General features: G+C 30.3%; 3 protein-coding genes across 5 annotated transcripts; 1 reads left to right on the forward strand and 2 right to left on the reverse strand.

Moving 5' to 3' along the window:
* Positions 1-1,231: 1,231 nt before the first annotated feature.
* On the reverse strand, positions 1,232-1,871 carry LOC113847959 (pathogenesis-related protein PR-1-like). The gene has a single exon (XM_027477294.1). The coding sequence runs from the start codon at positions 1,832-1,834 to the stop codon at positions 1,232-1,234; it is 603 nt and encodes a 200-aa protein (XP_027333095.1). The 5' UTR covers positions 1,835-1,871.
* A 1,626-nt stretch (positions 1,872-3,497) lies between these two features.
* Positions 3,498-5,714, reverse strand: LOC113847842 (CBL-interacting serine/threonine-protein kinase 21). Its single transcript, XM_027477138.1, has 12 exons — positions 5,651-5,714; positions 5,461-5,568; positions 5,311-5,382; positions 5,168-5,221; positions 4,862-4,987; positions 4,686-4,775; positions 4,464-4,583; positions 4,266-4,358; positions 4,070-4,189; positions 3,875-3,940; positions 3,685-3,759; positions 3,498-3,606 (listed from the first exon to the last, which is right to left on the reverse strand). The coding sequence occupies exons 1-12, from the start codon at positions 5,687-5,689 to the stop codon at positions 3,535-3,537; spliced, it is 1,035 nt and encodes a 344-aa protein (XP_027332939.1). The 5' UTR covers positions 5,690-5,714; the 3' UTR covers positions 3,498-3,534.
* Positions 5,715-11,719: 6,005 nt separating this feature from the next.
* Positions 11,720-18,704, forward strand: LOC113845813 (xylose isomerase). 3 transcript variants are annotated; one of them, XM_027473412.1, is made up of 22 exons: positions 11,817-11,849; positions 12,109-12,189; positions 12,285-12,389; positions 12,819-12,893; positions 12,998-13,127; positions 13,216-13,307; positions 13,512-13,568; positions 14,129-14,202; positions 14,290-14,344; positions 14,431-14,532; positions 14,942-14,993; positions 15,239-15,284; positions 15,356-15,411; positions 15,895-15,946; positions 16,074-16,153; positions 16,279-16,349; positions 16,459-16,499; positions 16,587-16,686; positions 16,817-16,888; positions 16,973-17,050; positions 17,698-17,760; positions 18,449-18,704. In XM_027473412.1, the coding sequence occupies exons 2-21, from the start codon at positions 12,124-12,126 to the stop codon at positions 17,731-17,733; spliced, it is 1,440 nt and encodes a 479-aa protein (XP_027329213.1). In that variant the 5' UTR covers positions 11,817-11,849; positions 12,109-12,123; the 3' UTR covers positions 17,734-17,760; positions 18,449-18,704. The 3 variants fall into 3 exon arrangements, with proteins under 3 accessions (XP_027329212.1, XP_027329213.1, XP_027329214.1); XM_027473411.1 differs by lacking the exon at positions 18,449-18,704 and having other exon boundaries at positions 11,720-11,849; positions 17,698-18,053; XM_027473413.1 differs by lacking the exon at positions 18,449-18,704 and having other exon boundaries at positions 11,817-11,871; positions 17,698-18,053.
* Positions 18,705-19,596: the final 892 nt, after the last annotated feature.

Genomic DNA, 19,596 nt, shown 5'->3' on the forward strand with positions numbered 1-19,596 from the left:
AAAAATTATTATTATTTTTGTCAAAATTCTAGAGTTAACGGGCCGTGCAAGTGAGACAAGTAAATGATCCAACTCTTCAACGAAACCCACCCTTGATGAATAGTTCAAGTCACACAATTTATGCTTAATACTCATTATGATTATCAATTTTTAATTGTTTAAATAATAAATATCAAAACTAAAATCATTTATACTTAGCATCTAACCCTCTGCTTTTGTTTATGCCTCAGCCTGAGCCGCTAACAGCGGACATAAATTTGTAACAATTATTTTGACAGTACGATATCAATGTGTTTGTTGGGCATTAAGGACTTTTGACCGCTCTCTGCACCGAAAACTAGGTTGAGAATCTTGCGATTGTCCCACATACGGTATTTTATTTGCAGTTAATACCAATATTACTGAAGGCCATATCTTCGTATTTATAAAACTTATACCAACATGTTTTAGTTGAATTAAGATACTACTCCGTCGTGTTACGTCGATATTATATATATATTGTTATAAAAATTAATCCGTTAACATAAATATTATAATTTATATTATCGGATGTTGATTCAATGATATACATAAATTTTCAATATTAATAGTATATTAGTTGATTGTAGGCAACACTTTAAGTTTGTATGGTTTTTTATATTCTTCTTGTCCAGATATTCATACGATTTTTTCAACACTTAAGAACACAATAAAATTATGTATGATAAAATTTTATTAAAATTGTAAAATATTATAAAACTTAATATATTTCTAATATTAAATGTTATAATTTGTAATAAAAATTATAATTTTATTTATTTTTTACCTGTCCTCGGTACAAAATCGATAAACTTAACTACCCGCAGTACTTAGATAGTGGGGCAATGTAAATCAAGTAACTTCATACATATCATACAACTCAAGCTGGCATAGTTGACAATCAGATACCATTCACATGGGAGGATAAATATTTTATCTGAGTCTTGACTCAGCCGTTTAACCTCAAGCAACGAATCTCCAACTAATGATACCCTTATACTTTTTTGTTTGTTTGATTTATTGTCCCAAGTACAGGTACTAATCATTAATTAATGATAAAAGCAATCCCATAATCATCCTACTTTCTGCAATTATACACAATTTATTGTTGCTAAGTACTGATAAACTAAATTCACACTCACAAACTAGTACTATACACTCCAATACTATATATATATAGCCACATGAATGCATATTCATAGCATATAATAATTTAATAGGGTCGCTCTCCAACATAATTGCCAACGGGGTCATAATTACATGTCATGAACACATCTCCATCGTCACATACAACCCGAGCACATCCAATCCTCCTAGTGCTCTTCCACACTATTTGAGTGTAGTGGCCACACATTTGACCCGCTTCACATGTATTAGTAGCGTACGTGTAGTATTTTTCTTCATCAGCCCATACTCTTACAGCATCCGTTGGTGTCCACGCTGAGCCACTACCCCAAAAAATGTTCTCTCCTAGCTTGAAATCGTTTTCTGGGAAGGAATGTTCAAGCTTGCAATCTGCTCTTCTTTGACTAGCCCACCACCTTGCGTATTGCTCAAGCTGGAAGTCCCACACGAGGGGAAGTTCCCACTTGGTTGCTCTCACCAAGTTGTGCCTGAACAAGAACTCTAGTGACTCTGCAATGCAGCCCCAACATAGCTGCTTTGATACCCTATATATTGTCTCGTTGTCAGGAATTTTCTTTTGGCTCAATTGGTCGTATAGGGGAATTGAAGAATTAGACTGAGGAATGGTTGAGACAGAGAGAGTTTTGCTTGTGACAAGAAGGAACATGAAGAGGAGCAAATGGGCTTTCATTTTTGTAATTGGGTTAGAAACTTAAGAATTAGATTACTTTGTGTGTGGCACTAAATTTTGAGGCATGTACGTAAATTTATATATGAGTTTGGTTTAAGAATATGTGGTTGTTGGAGAGTGGCGAGTGTTGTAGGGAGTCATATCACTTGCAGTTTAGGTGCTGTGAGGAATAATCGCCTGTTGATAAGTGAGTGATTAATATTTTAATATTGATTAATACCTCCAAATGTAGCAGATTGTGGTTGTGATGTTGAGCGTATGTGAAACGCATGGCAGTGAGAAATGTGCATGGCAGTGATTGTGCTCTATGATCGATGAATGAAGGTTTTCCCGTGAGTGAGGTCTCTGTTGTGCCCGTGAGTTCTCTTGTCCTCATTATGGGATGTTAGTGCCCAACATACCCATAGTACGTTCTAGAATTAACCACGTGTCACAACTGAAGTCCCAAACATGTCTAATTTAACAAATTTGCCCGTGAAATTTGTACGTGTGATCCTGAGTGAATATATTAGTACAATAACTGAATTTCATAAAACTTTAGACAAGCTAATCATTAATTTATATCACATAATATACAAAAAGAAATAACAGTGAAATCATTTGAAAGAAGGTCTCATTGTTTACAGTGATGCAAAGTACTCAAATCAAATCTTGTCCTATGATTTACCTGTAGTCTCAAGTCTCAACCAGTGCAACATTGCATGTGTTTAGAGTGCGTTTGGTATAAGAATTTTGCAGTTAAAATACAAGGTTCGGCTAGTCATATATATTACCGATGCTTGTGATTCTCTCCAGGGCTCACTCAAAATTACGACTTTACTACATTGATCACACTTGTCTTAAAGCTCAAAACCTTTTGTAAGACCAAACTAGCATCTGCAGCTCTTTCAAGCATATTAACAAGGCATTTGCGCAGAAAATTCACCACCAAACTAAAATGGAAGACTTACAAAAAATATATTCGTCGAAGTCATCAAATTTGTGGTTGATTGAATCGATGATGGCTGATCCTTTAATCATTTTTTTGTCAACGTGAAAAATGTCAGTAATATATTCTTTTAAACACTACTTTTAATGAACTTTTGTAATTTATTAATTACCTTATAATTAAATATTTTTTAGGATTATTTTAACTTCTTAAAAATTAATCATTTGTAATTGCTAGTAATCCTATCTCGTTGTGAAACACTAATTTGGTTATTGGTCATAAAATTTTTACTCATTGAATTAATGTAAATTACTATTCACATTTATAATTTGTTTCTACTGGATGTTCTGTGAACATGCGCAATTTACTTTTATCATTATTTTACAATGAAGAAAGTAATGAATGAGTAAAATTGCTCCTGTCAATAAGAGAGATGAAAAGGAGCAAAGAAGATATACTTAAAGCAAGGATTTGGTTTGTGGAATTTCTTTTTTTCATTTGGACTTTGTTTAATCCTTGCCCTGTCAAACTTATTTGAACTTCACTGAATGAATGGAGGAGACATGGATTCGGTCTATCTTCAAGCAGGTTTATAGACACAAAGATCTTCACTATCTTCGGTATTGGTCCTTCAATTTCATAACTGAAATAGATATTTGAAAATAATAAAGCAAATGGTGGCAGTCAACAATATCATTACCATGAAGTAATGAAACATTGACTTATAATTACCATCCAGCATCTTGCTTTTTTCTGTCACTGGCGCAGAGATCTATAAGGAATCTTGGTTTTGTGATGGCACACGAGGGTTTTGTTTCAGCAGATTTGATAGACTTTCACAAAACTAATAATCAAAATTAAATCAGTAACTAGATTCATGAGCTTGCATATTCAGCTAAGAGGATGTTTTCTATTTTCTTACTTCGTAGTACATTCTTAGATCTCCTTCAGATTTTGATATTTCTATAACACAATGAGTTGGGGCAACTTCAATCACCTGATAATTGTCACGCATACATGCAAGGAATTGAACTTTCTTCAACAATGAAACAAAAAGAAGAAGGAAACTAGGGGGGGGGGGGGGGTATGTAAGAATAAAATGAGTAAGTTACCTGGGCTGATAGGTCAAAGTATGATCTAGAACACCTGGTCATTATCGGTTTTGGTTGCATTTTTATCTGATATCAAGATTGAAAATTCATTTGTTGCCAGATTTTAATGAAAGTTAATATTGCCAATAAAAAAAGAAAGAAAAAGGTACATATTTACATGCACGCATTTAAGAATTGAAGTAGCATAGTTTATACCTTTAAGTTGTTCATTTTTTCTACAGTCAGTCTCACATCTGCTGCAGCAGCTTCTATTTTTTCTATGGTTTCATTGATTGTGTGTGTGGATCCCAGCCTTGTTCTCTTCTTTTTTTCATCCTAAACAAGAAACTCACAACATTAGCACTTCATTTATTGAATAACACATCACCCTCTATCAGATTTGTAGACTTGCCTGTTCTTCAAAAAGGCCAGACAGATCAAGGTCCTGAGACATGGCTATTAGTTGAAACGCATTAATGAAACTTGAGGATCTAGACATCGCTGACTGTGTTATTTTCTCCTGTAGCACAGATTATTAGACAATTTGGTCCACGTCTGCAAGTGAGCTTTTCTTTGACAGCTTTCTAACTTGTTATCAAATTACCTCAACTGAATCAAAAGCAGCATTGTCATCATCCAAGTTAATGTCCTCATTAAGTTCAGATGCATCAACAGGCTTGTAATCTAATTGAAACCATTCATCTTCAACAATATCTGGTATAGTTATCCGCTGCATGAGAGATAGAAAGGAAGTGGAAGAAATTATTATATATATATTAATTACACTTAAAGTACACGGTGTAGTATTTCTTGAATTTCTACCTTTCCCTACCTTTCCCGGATGTGGTTCAAGTATTTTGGTAATTAGTTTCTTTTGACTTTGAGTAAACCATGGTGGACATTTATATTCTGCCTTGCATATCTTTTCACTCATGAAAGTTATCAGAACATGTGAATTATTTGTAACGGACGCCAAGTAGAAAGTAGGTATAGTGTATTTGTGCGTACCTTTCTATATAAGCTCATCAAATTCTGGTCGTCAAATGGTAGATAACCTGCAAGTAATTCAAAAAGGATCACCCCACATGACCAAACATCAGCAGCTGCTCCATCGTATCTGTTGCTCCATAACAACTACACATGAAAAAGTACAGGGATCATAGTCACAATCCATAATCCAGGTGTGCCATAATCAATTGAGTCATTAGCTTTTGCTCTCTTTTGCACTCCCAATCTTGATGTTTTCAACAAAGAGGATCTGTCTTGATAAACCAGACCCACTTAGATGCTATGTTGAAGACAGTTTTTTGTTACCTCTGGTGCCACATAGCACGGGGATCCACACCGCGTGTTTAAGACATCATTAGGCTGGTGATGTAACAAAATTTGAGTATCAGTCAACAATAGTTATGATGGATCTGAGGATAAGATTCTAAGGAACAATGCTTCATGCTTACTTTTTGCAATGCACTCAATCCAAAATCAGATACTTTGAGATTTCCCTTGTTGTCAAGAAGCAAGTTTTCTGGCTATAATGGCACACCAAGATTCAAGTTGGATTTCAAAAACCCGTTTGAAATAGACAAGGCATGTTGATTTAAACTTACCTTGAGATCTCGATGATAAATTCCTTTGTCATGACAGTAGTCCAAGGCATCAATAAGTTGCTGGAATAGTTTTCTTGCCTCACATTCATTCAACTTTTCAGCATAGGACTACACAACAATTATCACAATTGAATTATTATAAACAAGTACATACATAATATTTCAATTCGAAAAGATTATGGATTCTCACCATCTTGTCCAATAGTGGTCCTCCAGATACATATTCCATCACAATGTATATCTTTGTTTTTGTGCCAATAACCTGTTTTAATGTCATTAGAAATAGAGTATTGAGAAGCGGATAATGTATCTTCAAACTTCACTAGAATTATAGCACCAGCAGGTATACCTCGTGAATTCTAACTATATTGGGATGATGCAAAAGTTTCATTGTTCTGATCTCTCTTTTAACCTGAAATATGCCATATCCTATGTATTGATTAATATAAAGTGCTGCTTGTTGAAGGGAAAAAGGAGGTACAAGAATGAGATTTGCCTGATGCATAAGATTGTTTTCTACGATCATGTGCTTATCAATGACCTTGATTGCAACCTTTTGACCATTGTTTCCATTGACAGCCAGCTTAACCTTAGAGAATGTACCCTCTCCTATTGTCCTGCCAAGACTATACTTCCCAATATTTTTTTCAAACCCCATTAGTGTTTGGAACTGGTTCTTTTCTTCTTGTTTATTCCTCAATATGATCTCTGTATCAAGCTGCTTTGACTCTGAAATCTGAACCCAATTTATTTGGAAGCCTGTTGTCTTTTTCTCTTGATGTTAAACTCCATTATGGTCAATGTTGCCACGTTTCAACCATAAGAAATGGAACAAATTAATAAAAATCAATGCCTAACTATATTGGTTAAGAAATTAAGGGAGTTGACACTCCCATATTATTTATTATCACTCTAGTTATAAAAAAATGTAAATACTTTTATTATTAGTTTTATTAACAAAAATAAAAAATATTAAAAATAAAATTATTAAAATAGAAGTGACAATAGATATTTTAAAGTAATAAAAGATATATTTGAAATTAATAATAAATTTTTTTAGTAAAAATTGTTAAAAAAATATCTAAATATATATATATATTGATTGTATTTTTATTAAAATTTCATATTTCTAATTTTTTAATTAATACTCTTAAATCATTAGTTACCATTTTTTATTAATAAAACATATTGTAGTTTTTGAGAAGTCAGGGAAAGTAAAACTTTGAGCGTGTGCTCTTCATAGAAGGGAAGGTAGTGAAAGTCAGTGGCAGGTAGCTGGTTGGCTAGTTGTTCAGACCATTGCAACGTGTCTTGAATGGAAGTTAGATATGGAAACAACACAAACGTTGGAATATTAGAAAATCATATCTTACCTGACATCGATATTCTTGAATTATTGATAACGCTGATACTATGTGAGTTGGTCGATGTGTACCCGTCTTCTTTCAAAGTTGAGATAATTATTAAGAATTTATGGATTGTGAAATGCTATATTTTTTGCGGTTAATTTTGATCTAGAACATGCTACGACTTCTAAATGGGGTTAGGAATAGAATCCAGTGCCTTTCAATTAATACTGTTGACTCTAATTGCTTTGTGGAAATGTTTCCTACTGATAAATAATTCTACCAAATAATCAAATAATATGTAATTAAATGATATTGCCTGATTTGTTTGTTTGTGTTTATGGCAACTCAAATAGCTCAAGACCAAGGAATCACTTGCCACTTAATGTAAATAAGTCAACAAAACTAATATTTTAACCTGTTATGATGATATTCATCAAGGAAATTCGTGATATATAAAAGAAGAGGGTAATTAACTAATTATCGACAAATTTTCAGTTTGGGATTCATATATTAAAGTTTGACCTGTGTAAGGAACGAGAGATGAATCATGCATTTTTTTTTTATTACATTGTTGGGGAATACTTTTAAAATTATTAGATGTTTTAGTCATTTAAATTTTAAATTTATAAAATATGACTTAACCTTTCTTTTAATATATATATCATAAATAAGATTCTATTATTTGAAAAATTAAAATGTTTAGTAAAATGACTTTTCTCTACGGTTGGTTACATAACACACTAATATTTTATATTTATAAAATTTTATTTTTTAATTATTAAATATATGTTTATTTACTTTAAAATAATATACTTGTGTATTGGACAGACTAAGTATATATATAATTTTGAAAATGAGCAACTTGTGGGAAACTTTTTGCATTTCAAGGTTAATAGATTAGCTATTTAATATTAGTATATAAAATTAACATTTTTTAAAATATATTTGAGATAGATTTGATTAAAATAAGAAGTTAGTTTGGGAATTACTGACTTCCCAATGGTCAAATAAATCAGAGCATTTTAAAGTTTGTTGGAGAAAAAAATGGTAAAATGGAGAGATTTTTAAAAAATATATACAAATAGACCCACCGCTCCTTTATTTATTAAGATAGACCTATTTTCTATAGCAATAAATACTCACTCAGAATTGGATTTCTCGGAAACCGAATTCTGAGTGAATATATTTTTTTTTAATTTTTTTATGTAATAAAATAAATATTATTATTTAAATTATATTTATATATTTATATTTTATTAAAATAAATATTTATAAATATTTTGTTAATTGTATATAATAAAATAAGTTTTATTATTTAAATTATGTTTATATTTTATATTATTTAAAAAATAAAAATAATATTAATTTTAAATATTTATTAAAATTTATTTTAAATATTTAAAATAATAAATAATATTTTTAAAAAATAATAATAACTAATTTATTTATTTATTTTGAGATATTAATTTTTATTAAAATTTATACATAATTATTTATTTAAAAAAATACATTATTAATATTAATAAACATAATTAAATAATATTATATAAATATATATTATATATAATTATATATTTAATATAAATTATAAATACTAAAAAATTAAAAGTTGTAATAAGATTCATAAAATTAATATTCAAACGCTCATAATCCCAATTACATGTTCACCTATTAGAATGCCTACTTCCAACGTTGGGAGTGGACCTGAGAGCCGCTGTACCGCGTGCCCTTTAATCGATTAATATCGTCCTGAAACCAAGACTTCCAACGGTGGGAGTCTTTCACAATACGGAAACTTTTAGAATATCTACTTCCAATGTTGGAAGTCCACTTTTTAGATAGGCAGAAAAATACTTTAGAAACAATTAACTAGATTAAGGTAATACAATGTTAGGGGTTAGAAAGAATGCAAAGCATTTTATTGGTACATGTATTTTAACAATATTTCTACTGCTGCGGATTGTGGGCTCATTATAACCTAGAGATTTCTATTGCTGAGAAATGTGACTCAATACTTCCAACGGTGGGAGTCTTCAACAGTGCGGAAACATATAGAACGCCAACTTCCAACTTTGGGACTACACATAATACCATTACATGTTAAAAATATTCACCTATTATAAAATTTCAAAATAATTCCATTTTTAGAAACAATTATAATAATAAAATTTTAGGATTTAAGGTATTAAAAATTATAATATTAAATAATATTATTTAAAAAAAATTAATTTAATTAAAATAAAATTTTTATTCAAAATATTATTTTAATATACTAATATTTAAAAATATTAAGTCAAAATTACATATTTAAATAAATAAATAAATAAATAGAATAATATTTAATATATTTATTTAATTTTAAAAAATATATTTATTATTCTTTAAGTATAAATAATCTAAACATTAATATTATTATCTAAAATAATATACTTATTATTTAAATATTTTAATTAGTTTTTCAAAATTATTTAAAATAATTTACTTATTATTTAATTATTTTTTAAAATTTTAATTATTATTATTTTCTAAAAACATTATTTATTATCTTAAATATGTTAAATAAATTTTAATAAACATTTAAAATTAATATTATTTTTATTTTTATTTATTTTTAAATAATATAAAATATAAACATAATTCAAATAATAAAATTTATTTTATTATATATAACTAACAAAATATTTATAAATATATAAATAGAATTTAAATAATAATATTTATTTTATTATATAAAAACATAAAGTAAAAATTTTAAAAAATATGTAAAATAAATATTATTTATTATTTTTATTCATTTTCACATAATATAAAAATATAAATATAATTCAAATAATAAAATTTATTTTATTATATATAATTAACAAAATATTTATTAAAAAACATATTATAAATATTCATTTTAAAAAAATATAAATATATAAATATAATTTAAATAATAATATTTATTTTATTACATAAAAAAAATTAAAAAGAAAAAAGAAAACTCACTCAGAGTTCGGTTCCTGAAAAATTAAATTCTGAGTGAGTATTTGTTTCTACAAAAAATAGGTCTATCTTGATAAATAAAGGAGAGCTAGGTCAATTTGTGTATTTTTTTTATTTTTTTAATGTTTTTTTAAAAAAACTCTAGAATGAGGTATATTTTTAAAAATGATATATATATATATTATCTTTTCCTTCCTTTTCTTCGTCAGAAAATGAATGCCAGTGACTTGCAGAGTTGTAAGGTAGAATCCTCCTTCAATTGTTGTCAATCTTCTCTATCCTTTTTCCCACTTTTTGCTCTCCATCAAATTCATAAGACATTACTATTTATCATTTTTCACGTGTGTTGTTTTAACGTTACATCAAATCAATGATAAGTGTCTATTAGTGACACCAACAAACTTGTAAAGGGAAGCCGTAGACTACCACTTTTAGTATTGGATAAAAATAACAATAATCGTGTTCTAAGTATCTCGTAGACTACTGGTATTCATATAAGTACGAGTGCTATAATTTTTAAATATTTAAAATTATCAGTCATAATTAAGTTACATTTTTAATTTAAAATGTTAATATTTAGCTTAAATGTAATTTTCGTGTTATAAATATGATTAATTTATTTCAGTGATGTAAAATTTAATTTTTTGAAAATGTTTTATTATCTAATCATGTCACCCTAACAACTATTTTGAGATTACAAGAGACATACATAACATAACTTAAATCCATGCCATATCATCGACAAGTATTAATAAAAAAATTATTTAAAAGTTTAAAAAACTATAAAAAAAGGTATGAGTCTTGATTATATTTTTTTTATCCTTTTACTTTAAACTATATGTAATTTTTATTTTTTTAATTTTTAAAGTCAATTTAATTTTTCAAATTTTAAAATTTAATAAATTTAGTTTTTATTATTTTTTATATAAAACTTCAAGATTTTTACATTCCACTTAAAACTTCTATGAATTAAAGATTAAGACATGTTTACTTGGTTTTTATATGGGTGTTAGCACTTAATTTGTCTTATAATTTTTTAATTAAATATTTACTTCTAAAACTTAAAATTATTTTATATTTTAATTCCATGACAAACTTCCAAAATTTTGAATGTTCTTAAGAAAAATTAAGTGAATATTGTTAAAAGCCTTTTTCTAAATTGTGATATTATATCACAAATTAAGTGCTAACGCCCATACAATAACCAAGTAAACAGACCTAAAAATCCGAAACTGTTTTCAAAATCTACATGAGCCATTCCATCATGACCGTTGTAAATATTATTTATTTGTTAGTGAATTGTTCTGGACTAAATCGTTATGCAGAAACCCAACAAACTTTCAGATCTAGAACAAAGCCCATCTAATCTAATCAGACCAAAATCAGATTAGTGTGCACATTAGACCCCAAATCTAATGGGACTAACCCGAATAATTGAAAACAAGGTAAACAAAACTCAACGTGATGAGAAGAAAGAACGAACTGTTAAAAATCATTCTGGGGAGAAAATTTTACGTTCATACGTAAAGTATTTTGGGAAGTAATTCTTCATCTATTGAATAGAAATATACTTCGAGGAAAAAGTAAATACTTTTGTTTTAATTTCATATCACTGTAACATTTTTTTATTTACAAAATAAAAATTTAAATCATTTCGATTTTTTTTAATTGATAAAATTCAAATAATTAAAATTAAGTATACATATATTCGTTATAAATTTGAAGATCCTTTTAATCTCTTCTTTCGAATTTGAAGTTTCTCTTAATCCTTACGTTTAAATTATACCTAAACTAATCATTCATTTTCATTTATTACTTTGCTTTTAAAATAAATTTATAGATTAGATAATTTCATATATATTTTTTAACATTTTAAAATGAACGTATAACTAATCTTATCTTACTGGATTATCATCAGCTTCCCATATGACGTGATATCTTAACAGCATTCTTATCCTAAGTCAGAATATCTCGAACTTCTCTATGTATAAAAGGCACTTGCACTTGCCAGCTTCTTTGTTTAGATTGAAATCGCTGAAGATCAAGTTTTAATCTGTAATGTCAATCTCGCATTGCTGTATTCGTCGCTACCTTCATCATTTATTATTATATGTCAATGCAATTTGTCTTTAGGTTAAAGTTTGCACCGTTTTCTTTGTTAGAAGTTGTTCATCTGATCTCTGTTTACTGATTATTCATTCTATCTAGTTTCGTCGAATTATCTTCCGAATTTCTAATATAACGATGTTCTCTCGTTACTGACGAATAGTGCTCTGTGATCTGCTGATCGATTTTGTTACACTCTATTGCACAGCTTTTTACGTTAATCATGAAAATGAAATTGGGGAAAACGTTACTGCTTCTTCTTTGTTTGAAGGTCCTCTGTTATGATGTGGTACTAATACAGCCCCCTCTCTCTTTCTGTAGCGTGATATGTGTGTGTGTGTGTGTGTGTGTAATAATTAATCTATTATGTTTGATGGCAAGCAGATTGCTGTTCCTGAGACATGCCCTGCTAATGATGTGGATAAATGCGGCGATTCAGATGGATGGGAAGGGGAGTTTTTTCCTGGCATTCACAAAATTAAATACGAGGTGGACTTGTTTATCAAATTTCTCTATGTTATACAAGGATTGTAATGATATATCTTCTGTGTTAAATAGAAGGAAAAGGAAACCAATGGAACCGAAAAAATGAAGGGGAAGGAAAGGCAGGAGGATAAAGTTTATTTGATTATAAACTTGTTTCGGAGTTTAAAATTGCTAATAAAAATTAATCCGGGAAGGTTTTGGGTTGTGTGATAATACATCATTTCTCTTCACTTGAAAGAAATATTGGCTCCCTTTGCAAAAAGGATAAGAAGGGTGAGAAAGAGATTGATTTTTGTCTACTGAATTAGTTTTCATATTTTGTTTTGGAGCATGATCTTAACATAAAAATAATGGAACTTTCCTATATGTTCACTTGTATTCCATAATTATGTTTTGTGTGACTACTTATTAGTGCATATACTTAATTTTCAGGGGCCCTCCAGTAAGAATCCACTTTCGTTTAAATGGTATAATGCAGAGGAGGAAATTCTTGGGAAAAAAATGAAGGTCGGTTTTCATTTCTGTTCCAAGAAGTTGTCAGTTTTACCCATGCATTTTCATCCACCAAAGCCTTTTGGTTGGTGACTTAAATTTATTCGTTATAACTGCAGGATTGGTTCAGATTTAGTGTTGCGTTTTGGCATACATTCCGTGGAACAGGCGCTGACCCATTCGGTGCACCTACAAAATATTGGCCATGGGAAGATGGTACCAATTCAGTAAACATGGCTAAAAGAAGAAGTACGTTATATCTTGGCTCTACGAATGATAGACTTCATATTCTGAGATTTGTATGTGGCACCAAATAAAATTCTCTTAAATAACACAGTGAGAGCAAACTTTGAGTTCATAAGCAAACTTGGTGTCGATTTTTGGTGCTTCCATGACAGGGATATAGCTCCTGATGGAAAAACTCTTGAGGTGAGTCAATCTTTATGTTTCTTCACTTCTTAGAGAGAATCAAAGTGTGAAAGGCAGTGGCATATGCTTACTCATTTTTTATATCTGAAATATTCAATTATGATAATAGTTGGTGGAATGCGCTTTCTTGATTAATGAACTGCTGCTACCTTTTATAAATATGCTTTCTGTGCTATTGAATTGCAATATGTTGTCTTTTCACAGGAATCTAATGCAAACTTGGATGAAGTGGTGGCCCTTGCTAAAGAGCTTCAGGTTAAGGTAATTTGACATGAATCAACCATTTCATGTATATTAGTTTTCACTAACATCCATTTCAATTCTCAAGTAGGAAAAAAAACTATTCTCTTGCAAGTTATGCCAAGGCTCAATGTCAAATCATTACTTAATTCCTGTAATTACAGTTAGCCATTTCAAATGTATGAATGGTGTGAATTGTTATGGAGCTAAGGGATTGCAGAAATTTAAGCTATGTTTAGTCAATTGTGGTTTTACCTATGCTGATAGCACAAATTTTCCCCCTTTCTAGTGTGTTATAATTTAATGGAATACACACACACACACACACACACATAGAGAGAGGTTTGTACTTCATGCAGTTGGTAAAGAAGGAAAATATGAAATGAATCAGGACATTCAGATGTACACTCTTTGTTTCCCCCTTTGTCCATCTAGTGCATGAATTATTTTTAGTGTTTTAAATTCCTGTGATCCTCTCTATACAACATTTTGCCAAAACATTGGTCTAAATATATATATTTTTTATTGGTTGGTGAAAACAACCATAATGCATGAAATAATTTTGTTATGTTACCATGTAGGCTAAAAAGAGCGTTTTATGGGGAACAGCTCAGTTGTTTATGCATCCTCGATACATGCATGGTGCTGCTACTAGGTAACATATATACAATTACCACCTGACTTGTCTATATGGTCTTTATGCCTACTGGGTTCATGGCTCACAAAATGAACTGCTTTACAGCTCTGAATTAGGGGTGTATGCATATGCTGCTGCTCAAGTGAAGAAAGCCATGGAGGTACATTTGTGTATGCATGTAGTAGTAAGAAGATCCATTGTATTTTGAGAACCATTTTTCATTTTGCTGATTTGAATATATTGCAGGTAACACATTATTTGGGTGGAGAAAATTATGTTTTCTGGGGCGGTCGTGAGGGTTATCAATCTCTTTTGAACACAGATATGGAAAGAGAGCTTAATCATTTGGTGCGTGAATCATTCTGCCCTTGAAGTATTTGTTTGGCTATTCTGCCTTTTTTATTTCTTGTATAACTAAACAATTTATAAGAAATCTCCTTGAAAATAAAGAAATTTCACTCTCAAAATGCATGTTTCAACAGCAACAACAATTCTCAATGTGGATGCTAAAAATTCCTTGCAAGCAAGACCACAGCATTAGGCCTCAGGAAAAAAAATGACTTTATTAGATTCCTATGTTGAGTAGCATGAATTTTTCTGCCCCTTCATAGTGGTTCACATATTAATAGAATGACAAACTGAATCATGAGCTTGTCGTAATCCATTGCCTACGCCAAAATATTTGAATGGTCTTGTCTTCTGCAGTGTGTTGTACGGTACTTTTCATAATTAATGTTGTTCATTTACCTGATTACAGGCTAGGTTTCTTGAAGCTGCTGTTGCGCACAAAAAGAAGATTGGATTCAATGGTAACATTTTCTGGAATGCCAACTAGCTTTTGTATTTTATAGCACTAAATTATGAAATGTAGAAAAAGTAGGGCACACTAATCATCTTAATAGCTAGATGCTTGGAAGGTTATAACTCTGATTCTTTTATCTCTGTGTGTTACTCCACAAAAATTTGAATGAAAATGTTTTTCTGTTCTTTCTTATCTTTTTCTCTCGACAAAGGAATCTTTCTTGTGTAATTTCATTTCCTTATGTGATTTCAGGGACACTGCTAATTGAACCAAAGCCACAAGAACCTACAAAACACCAGTACCCATCTTACCTGTTAACTCAGTAATTTTGCACCAGTTGTTACCTGTATTAAACTTATATTCCTACAGGTATGATTGGGATGCTGCAACCACAGCTAATTTCTTGCGAAAATATGGACTTACAGGTAATATTTTTACTTGTCCTTTGCATCCAATGGTCTCCACCGGAACTAAAAGTTGAATGTTATAGCTTTCCATATTAAGAATTTTTTGTCATGCAGTGCGTAATTAAGATTTTTAATTGTATACAACTTTTAACTTTCTTGATGTGCTTAAATATAGAGCTGTTATGTAAAATACCTTTTTCTGCTGTCTTCTTTACCCTTGCTCTAAATACATATTTGTAAGTCTTGTGTCAGTTTTGTCCTCGATGTGACACCAATTTTTCCTCTTTTTTGAGTTAAAAAATTTTCTGTCTACTTAAAATTAATGGCCAACGGTCCCTTGTTTGAATTAATTTAGCTGAAGCCAAACTAACGAAAGCAGGATGACTCTCTTCATCACTTATTTATACACACACACACACTTAATGTTTCTCTAATTCCTTTGTTATGAACCATGTTTCTCCACTTTACTTTTTTCTCTCTGCCTCGTTCCTTCTTCTCTAGGGGAATTTAAACTCAACATAGAGTGCAACCACGCCACCCTCTCTGGTCACAGGTGAATCTATCATCATCCATTGCATTTACATGCAATATCCTTGATTGTGCTTTCCATTTTAAATTTGATAATTATAACTGAAGCTGGACATGTTCTTTGTACCTTCAATGTGTGTTGTACCTGGTAGTTGTCATCATGAGCTTGAAACTGCAAGGATCAATGGATTACTGGGTAATATTGATGCTAACACTGGTGATCCTCAAGTTGGTATGTATGAATTCTCTCATTTAATAAATAATGTTATTCTTAAAATAGAAAAATGGCCTTTGTGTTAACATGTCACAAAAATGGAAGTTGTAATATGAAGCTGTTATCACTTATCATCTCTGCAGGTTGGGACACAGATCAATTTCTCGTGGATATTCAAGAGGCTACAATGATTATGCTCAGTGTGATCAGAAATGTAAGACAACGATTGTCTCTAAGCTTACATCATGAAATGCAAAACTCTACAAATAAGAAATGCAATCTCATCTGACAGGGTTCTTCTTGTTTTGTTTTGCCTTTTCCAGGGAGGACTTGCACCTGGTGGATTTAACTTTGATGCGAAATTGTGAGTCCACCTTTTTTTATACTTGTCTTCCCGTTTGTTTGGTTTATGGGTTCTTCTTTTTAATTTCTTCACTGAGCAATATTATAGGCGGAGAGAGAGCACGGATGTTGAAGACTTGTTCATTGCCCACATTGTTGGAATGGACACGCTGGCCCGTGGCCTCAGGAATGCTGCCAAGTTAATCGAGGTGATACACTGTATCCTCCCTTATATCTATTAATTATATTCTCATAATCCAGATGTGTAAACTCAATGAAAGCTTTTTTTTATCATTCATGAGAATCAAACTAAACGTTTCTCATTATGTTGGACCAAAGGATGGTTCTCTTGCTGAGCTTGTCCGCAAGCGATATCAGAGTTTTGACACTGAAATTGGGGCTCAAATAGAGGTAACATTCTTCCAACGTTCTCTTTTCCTCCTCTCTATTTAGTGCTTATTGTGGTTAATTTTGTTGGAATGTATGTTGCCATAGGCTGGTAAAGCTGACTTTGAAATGCTTGAGAGAAAGGTCAAGGAATGGGGAGAACCAAATGTTGCTTCTGCGAAGCAGGTAACTCAAAATATAAATTTTCTGTAAAAACAAGGGGAAGAGTTAAATTATCTGCTCAATAGTATAAATTTTGCTTTCCCAATGTATATTGAACAAATGTAAATTTGACTATTCAGCATGAAGAATAGAATAAGATCCCAAATTTCTAGCAATCCCTCAGGATCCAAACACCTGAATTTTTATGAAAGACACCCCCACAACCAGCTCTAACTAACCACCAAACCTAGAAGACCTCAACATTATACTTCAAAAATATTATCCTCTAGACACCTTCATGAAATTAATTGTTCTCTTCTTGGAATACAAACAATAAGATGTTTCTATCATCTCAGTTATTATGCTTTTGAGGAAATGGTGCTCTTTTTGATACCCATTTTTCATGAGGCTCTAACCGAGATTGAAAAAAATGCTTTTGTCCTCTGCAGTATAAATAAGATGATAAGAACATGATGAAATGAAAACATTTTTTTTCCAGATTGGAGATTTATTTTTTAAACCTATGCTGATTGACTAACTAAATTGCTTTTGCTCAAGCAGTTACATTTTGTATTTGTTAACATTTTTTGTCCTCTCGCCGTATTTATCTATCGACATCTTACCGTGAATTTTTCCTAGATTCTAATAAAGATCTTTTTGGTATGTTACAGGAGCTAGCCGAGATGATCTTCCAATCTGTTATGTAGAAAGCAGAATCTAGCTGTGTATGGCGGGTATTTTCTTGTTTTATGGTTAGGAACAGTTCGGTACTAGGTTTACTAATAAAAGGAAATTGTGTTTAACCTATGGCTGCTTAATTTTCCTTGGGAAAAATAAGTGTAGCATCTACTATGGCCCCGCTTCATGCCAAGCCTGGTAAATTGCCTTGCCCTTACGTACAAAATAACATGACACATACCTTTCCCTGGTAATTAGAAAGAGCTTTAAGCGAGCCTGAGTTAATCACTTTTAATTTATACTCTACTTAATTTCTTCTCTATTTTGTTTTTTATTCATTATTATTCTTAACACTACGCCGATAGTTTTTACTGAAATAACCGATAGTCATCGTATGAGAAAGGATTTGGTTCAAATCATTGTACGTTAATAGAGAGATAGAAATATCATATGAAACTTTTAAGCGACGTTTGGAAGTAATTTTACCTCACAAACTTAAAATATATATCGACTTATGATTGTATTTAATAACTCAAGTTTTTATTTTCTAGTTTATTTCAATAAACTTTATGGAGAAGTTCTCGATATATATATATATATACACTTTAAAAGAGCTACTGGAAGTTTATTAAAATAATCTTTGTAACTTATTAGTTATTACACTAGGATCTGTGAAGTTTTTATTAAATAAATATTTAATTATATTAATAGTTTAGCTTACTCTTAATTTATTTTCTGTCATAGGGTAGGTTGATTGGTGGGGGAATGGGGATATTACGATAGCAAGGTTGGGACCTTGCTTGATGAGATTTTTGTCCCGTCAATTTCTTCGTGCTACTATCTATTCTGGATGGAGCTGTGGACCCAAGATGCACGTAGATGCAGACATATAATGAGCAATGTCTTATCATACTACATTTTTTTCCTCAGAACACTACATGTACTTCTTTTGATGATGCAAAATCTCCGATAATTGAAATCAATAAACACAGTTTTAACTGTAAAATAAGCATGGGGGGATGAGCTTACATTCATCTCTCTCTTACACACACACTATACACGTTTACTTATATTAAATCGCTTATTTTTATCAAATTTTGCTGTAGTTTGATTTAAATTTTACACTATCAATACAGTCAAAGTAATTTTTTTAAATTTTAATAATTTATTTTTCATAACTTTCTCCTTAATTTTAAATATTATCTGTTAAATTATTTTTTAATATAATAAAATATTTAATATAAAAATAATGAATTTTTTTAATATTCTATTTCAATTTCTGCTTTTTATTTATATTTAAATTTAAAAATGACTTTGACAAAATACTTTTTAATATGTTCACGAATCATACAGCAGAGACTCCATAAAACAAATCCTCACGAAAGGAAAGCGTTGGCATTCAGTCAAACATTTTTCTTTTAACTTGTCTTCTTTCAAACGCGAGCAAAAGGAAATCTGTACCATCCCAGGTCAGATTAACCTGACAAACTGTCAACACAAAATATGTGCGATTTCTCACAAAGATATTAATTTAAGAGTTAGTATTAAATATTTCTATTTAGTTAATTGTAATCATGTGCGATTTGAATCTCCAAGTTTTTTAATCAATTATCTCTCTTTACTTTTAAAAGCTAGCAAATTTAATCCCTTATTAACTTTTTTTCTTAAATTCTGAATTTCTTATAAAATTTTACAAGTTGAATAAAATAAAATATATTTTGCTAAAATTTTATCAACTAAAATATTATATTTCACCAAAATAAAATTATTTTAAAATATATTTTTTCAAACCCTAACTTCACAACTTATATTTTTTGAAAAACAATTATCATATTTTAACTAAACTCCCTAATTCCATCATCATAAAATCTTCAAATATTTAGATTGACAAT

Source organism: Abrus precatorius, unplaced genomic scaffold (assembly GCF_003935025.1).
Source record: "Abrus precatorius isolate BTA unplaced genomic scaffold, Abrus_2018 Scaffold8, whole genome shotgun sequence".
Taxonomy (NCBI): Eukaryota; Viridiplantae; Streptophyta; class Magnoliopsida; order Fabales; family Fabaceae; genus Abrus; species Abrus precatorius.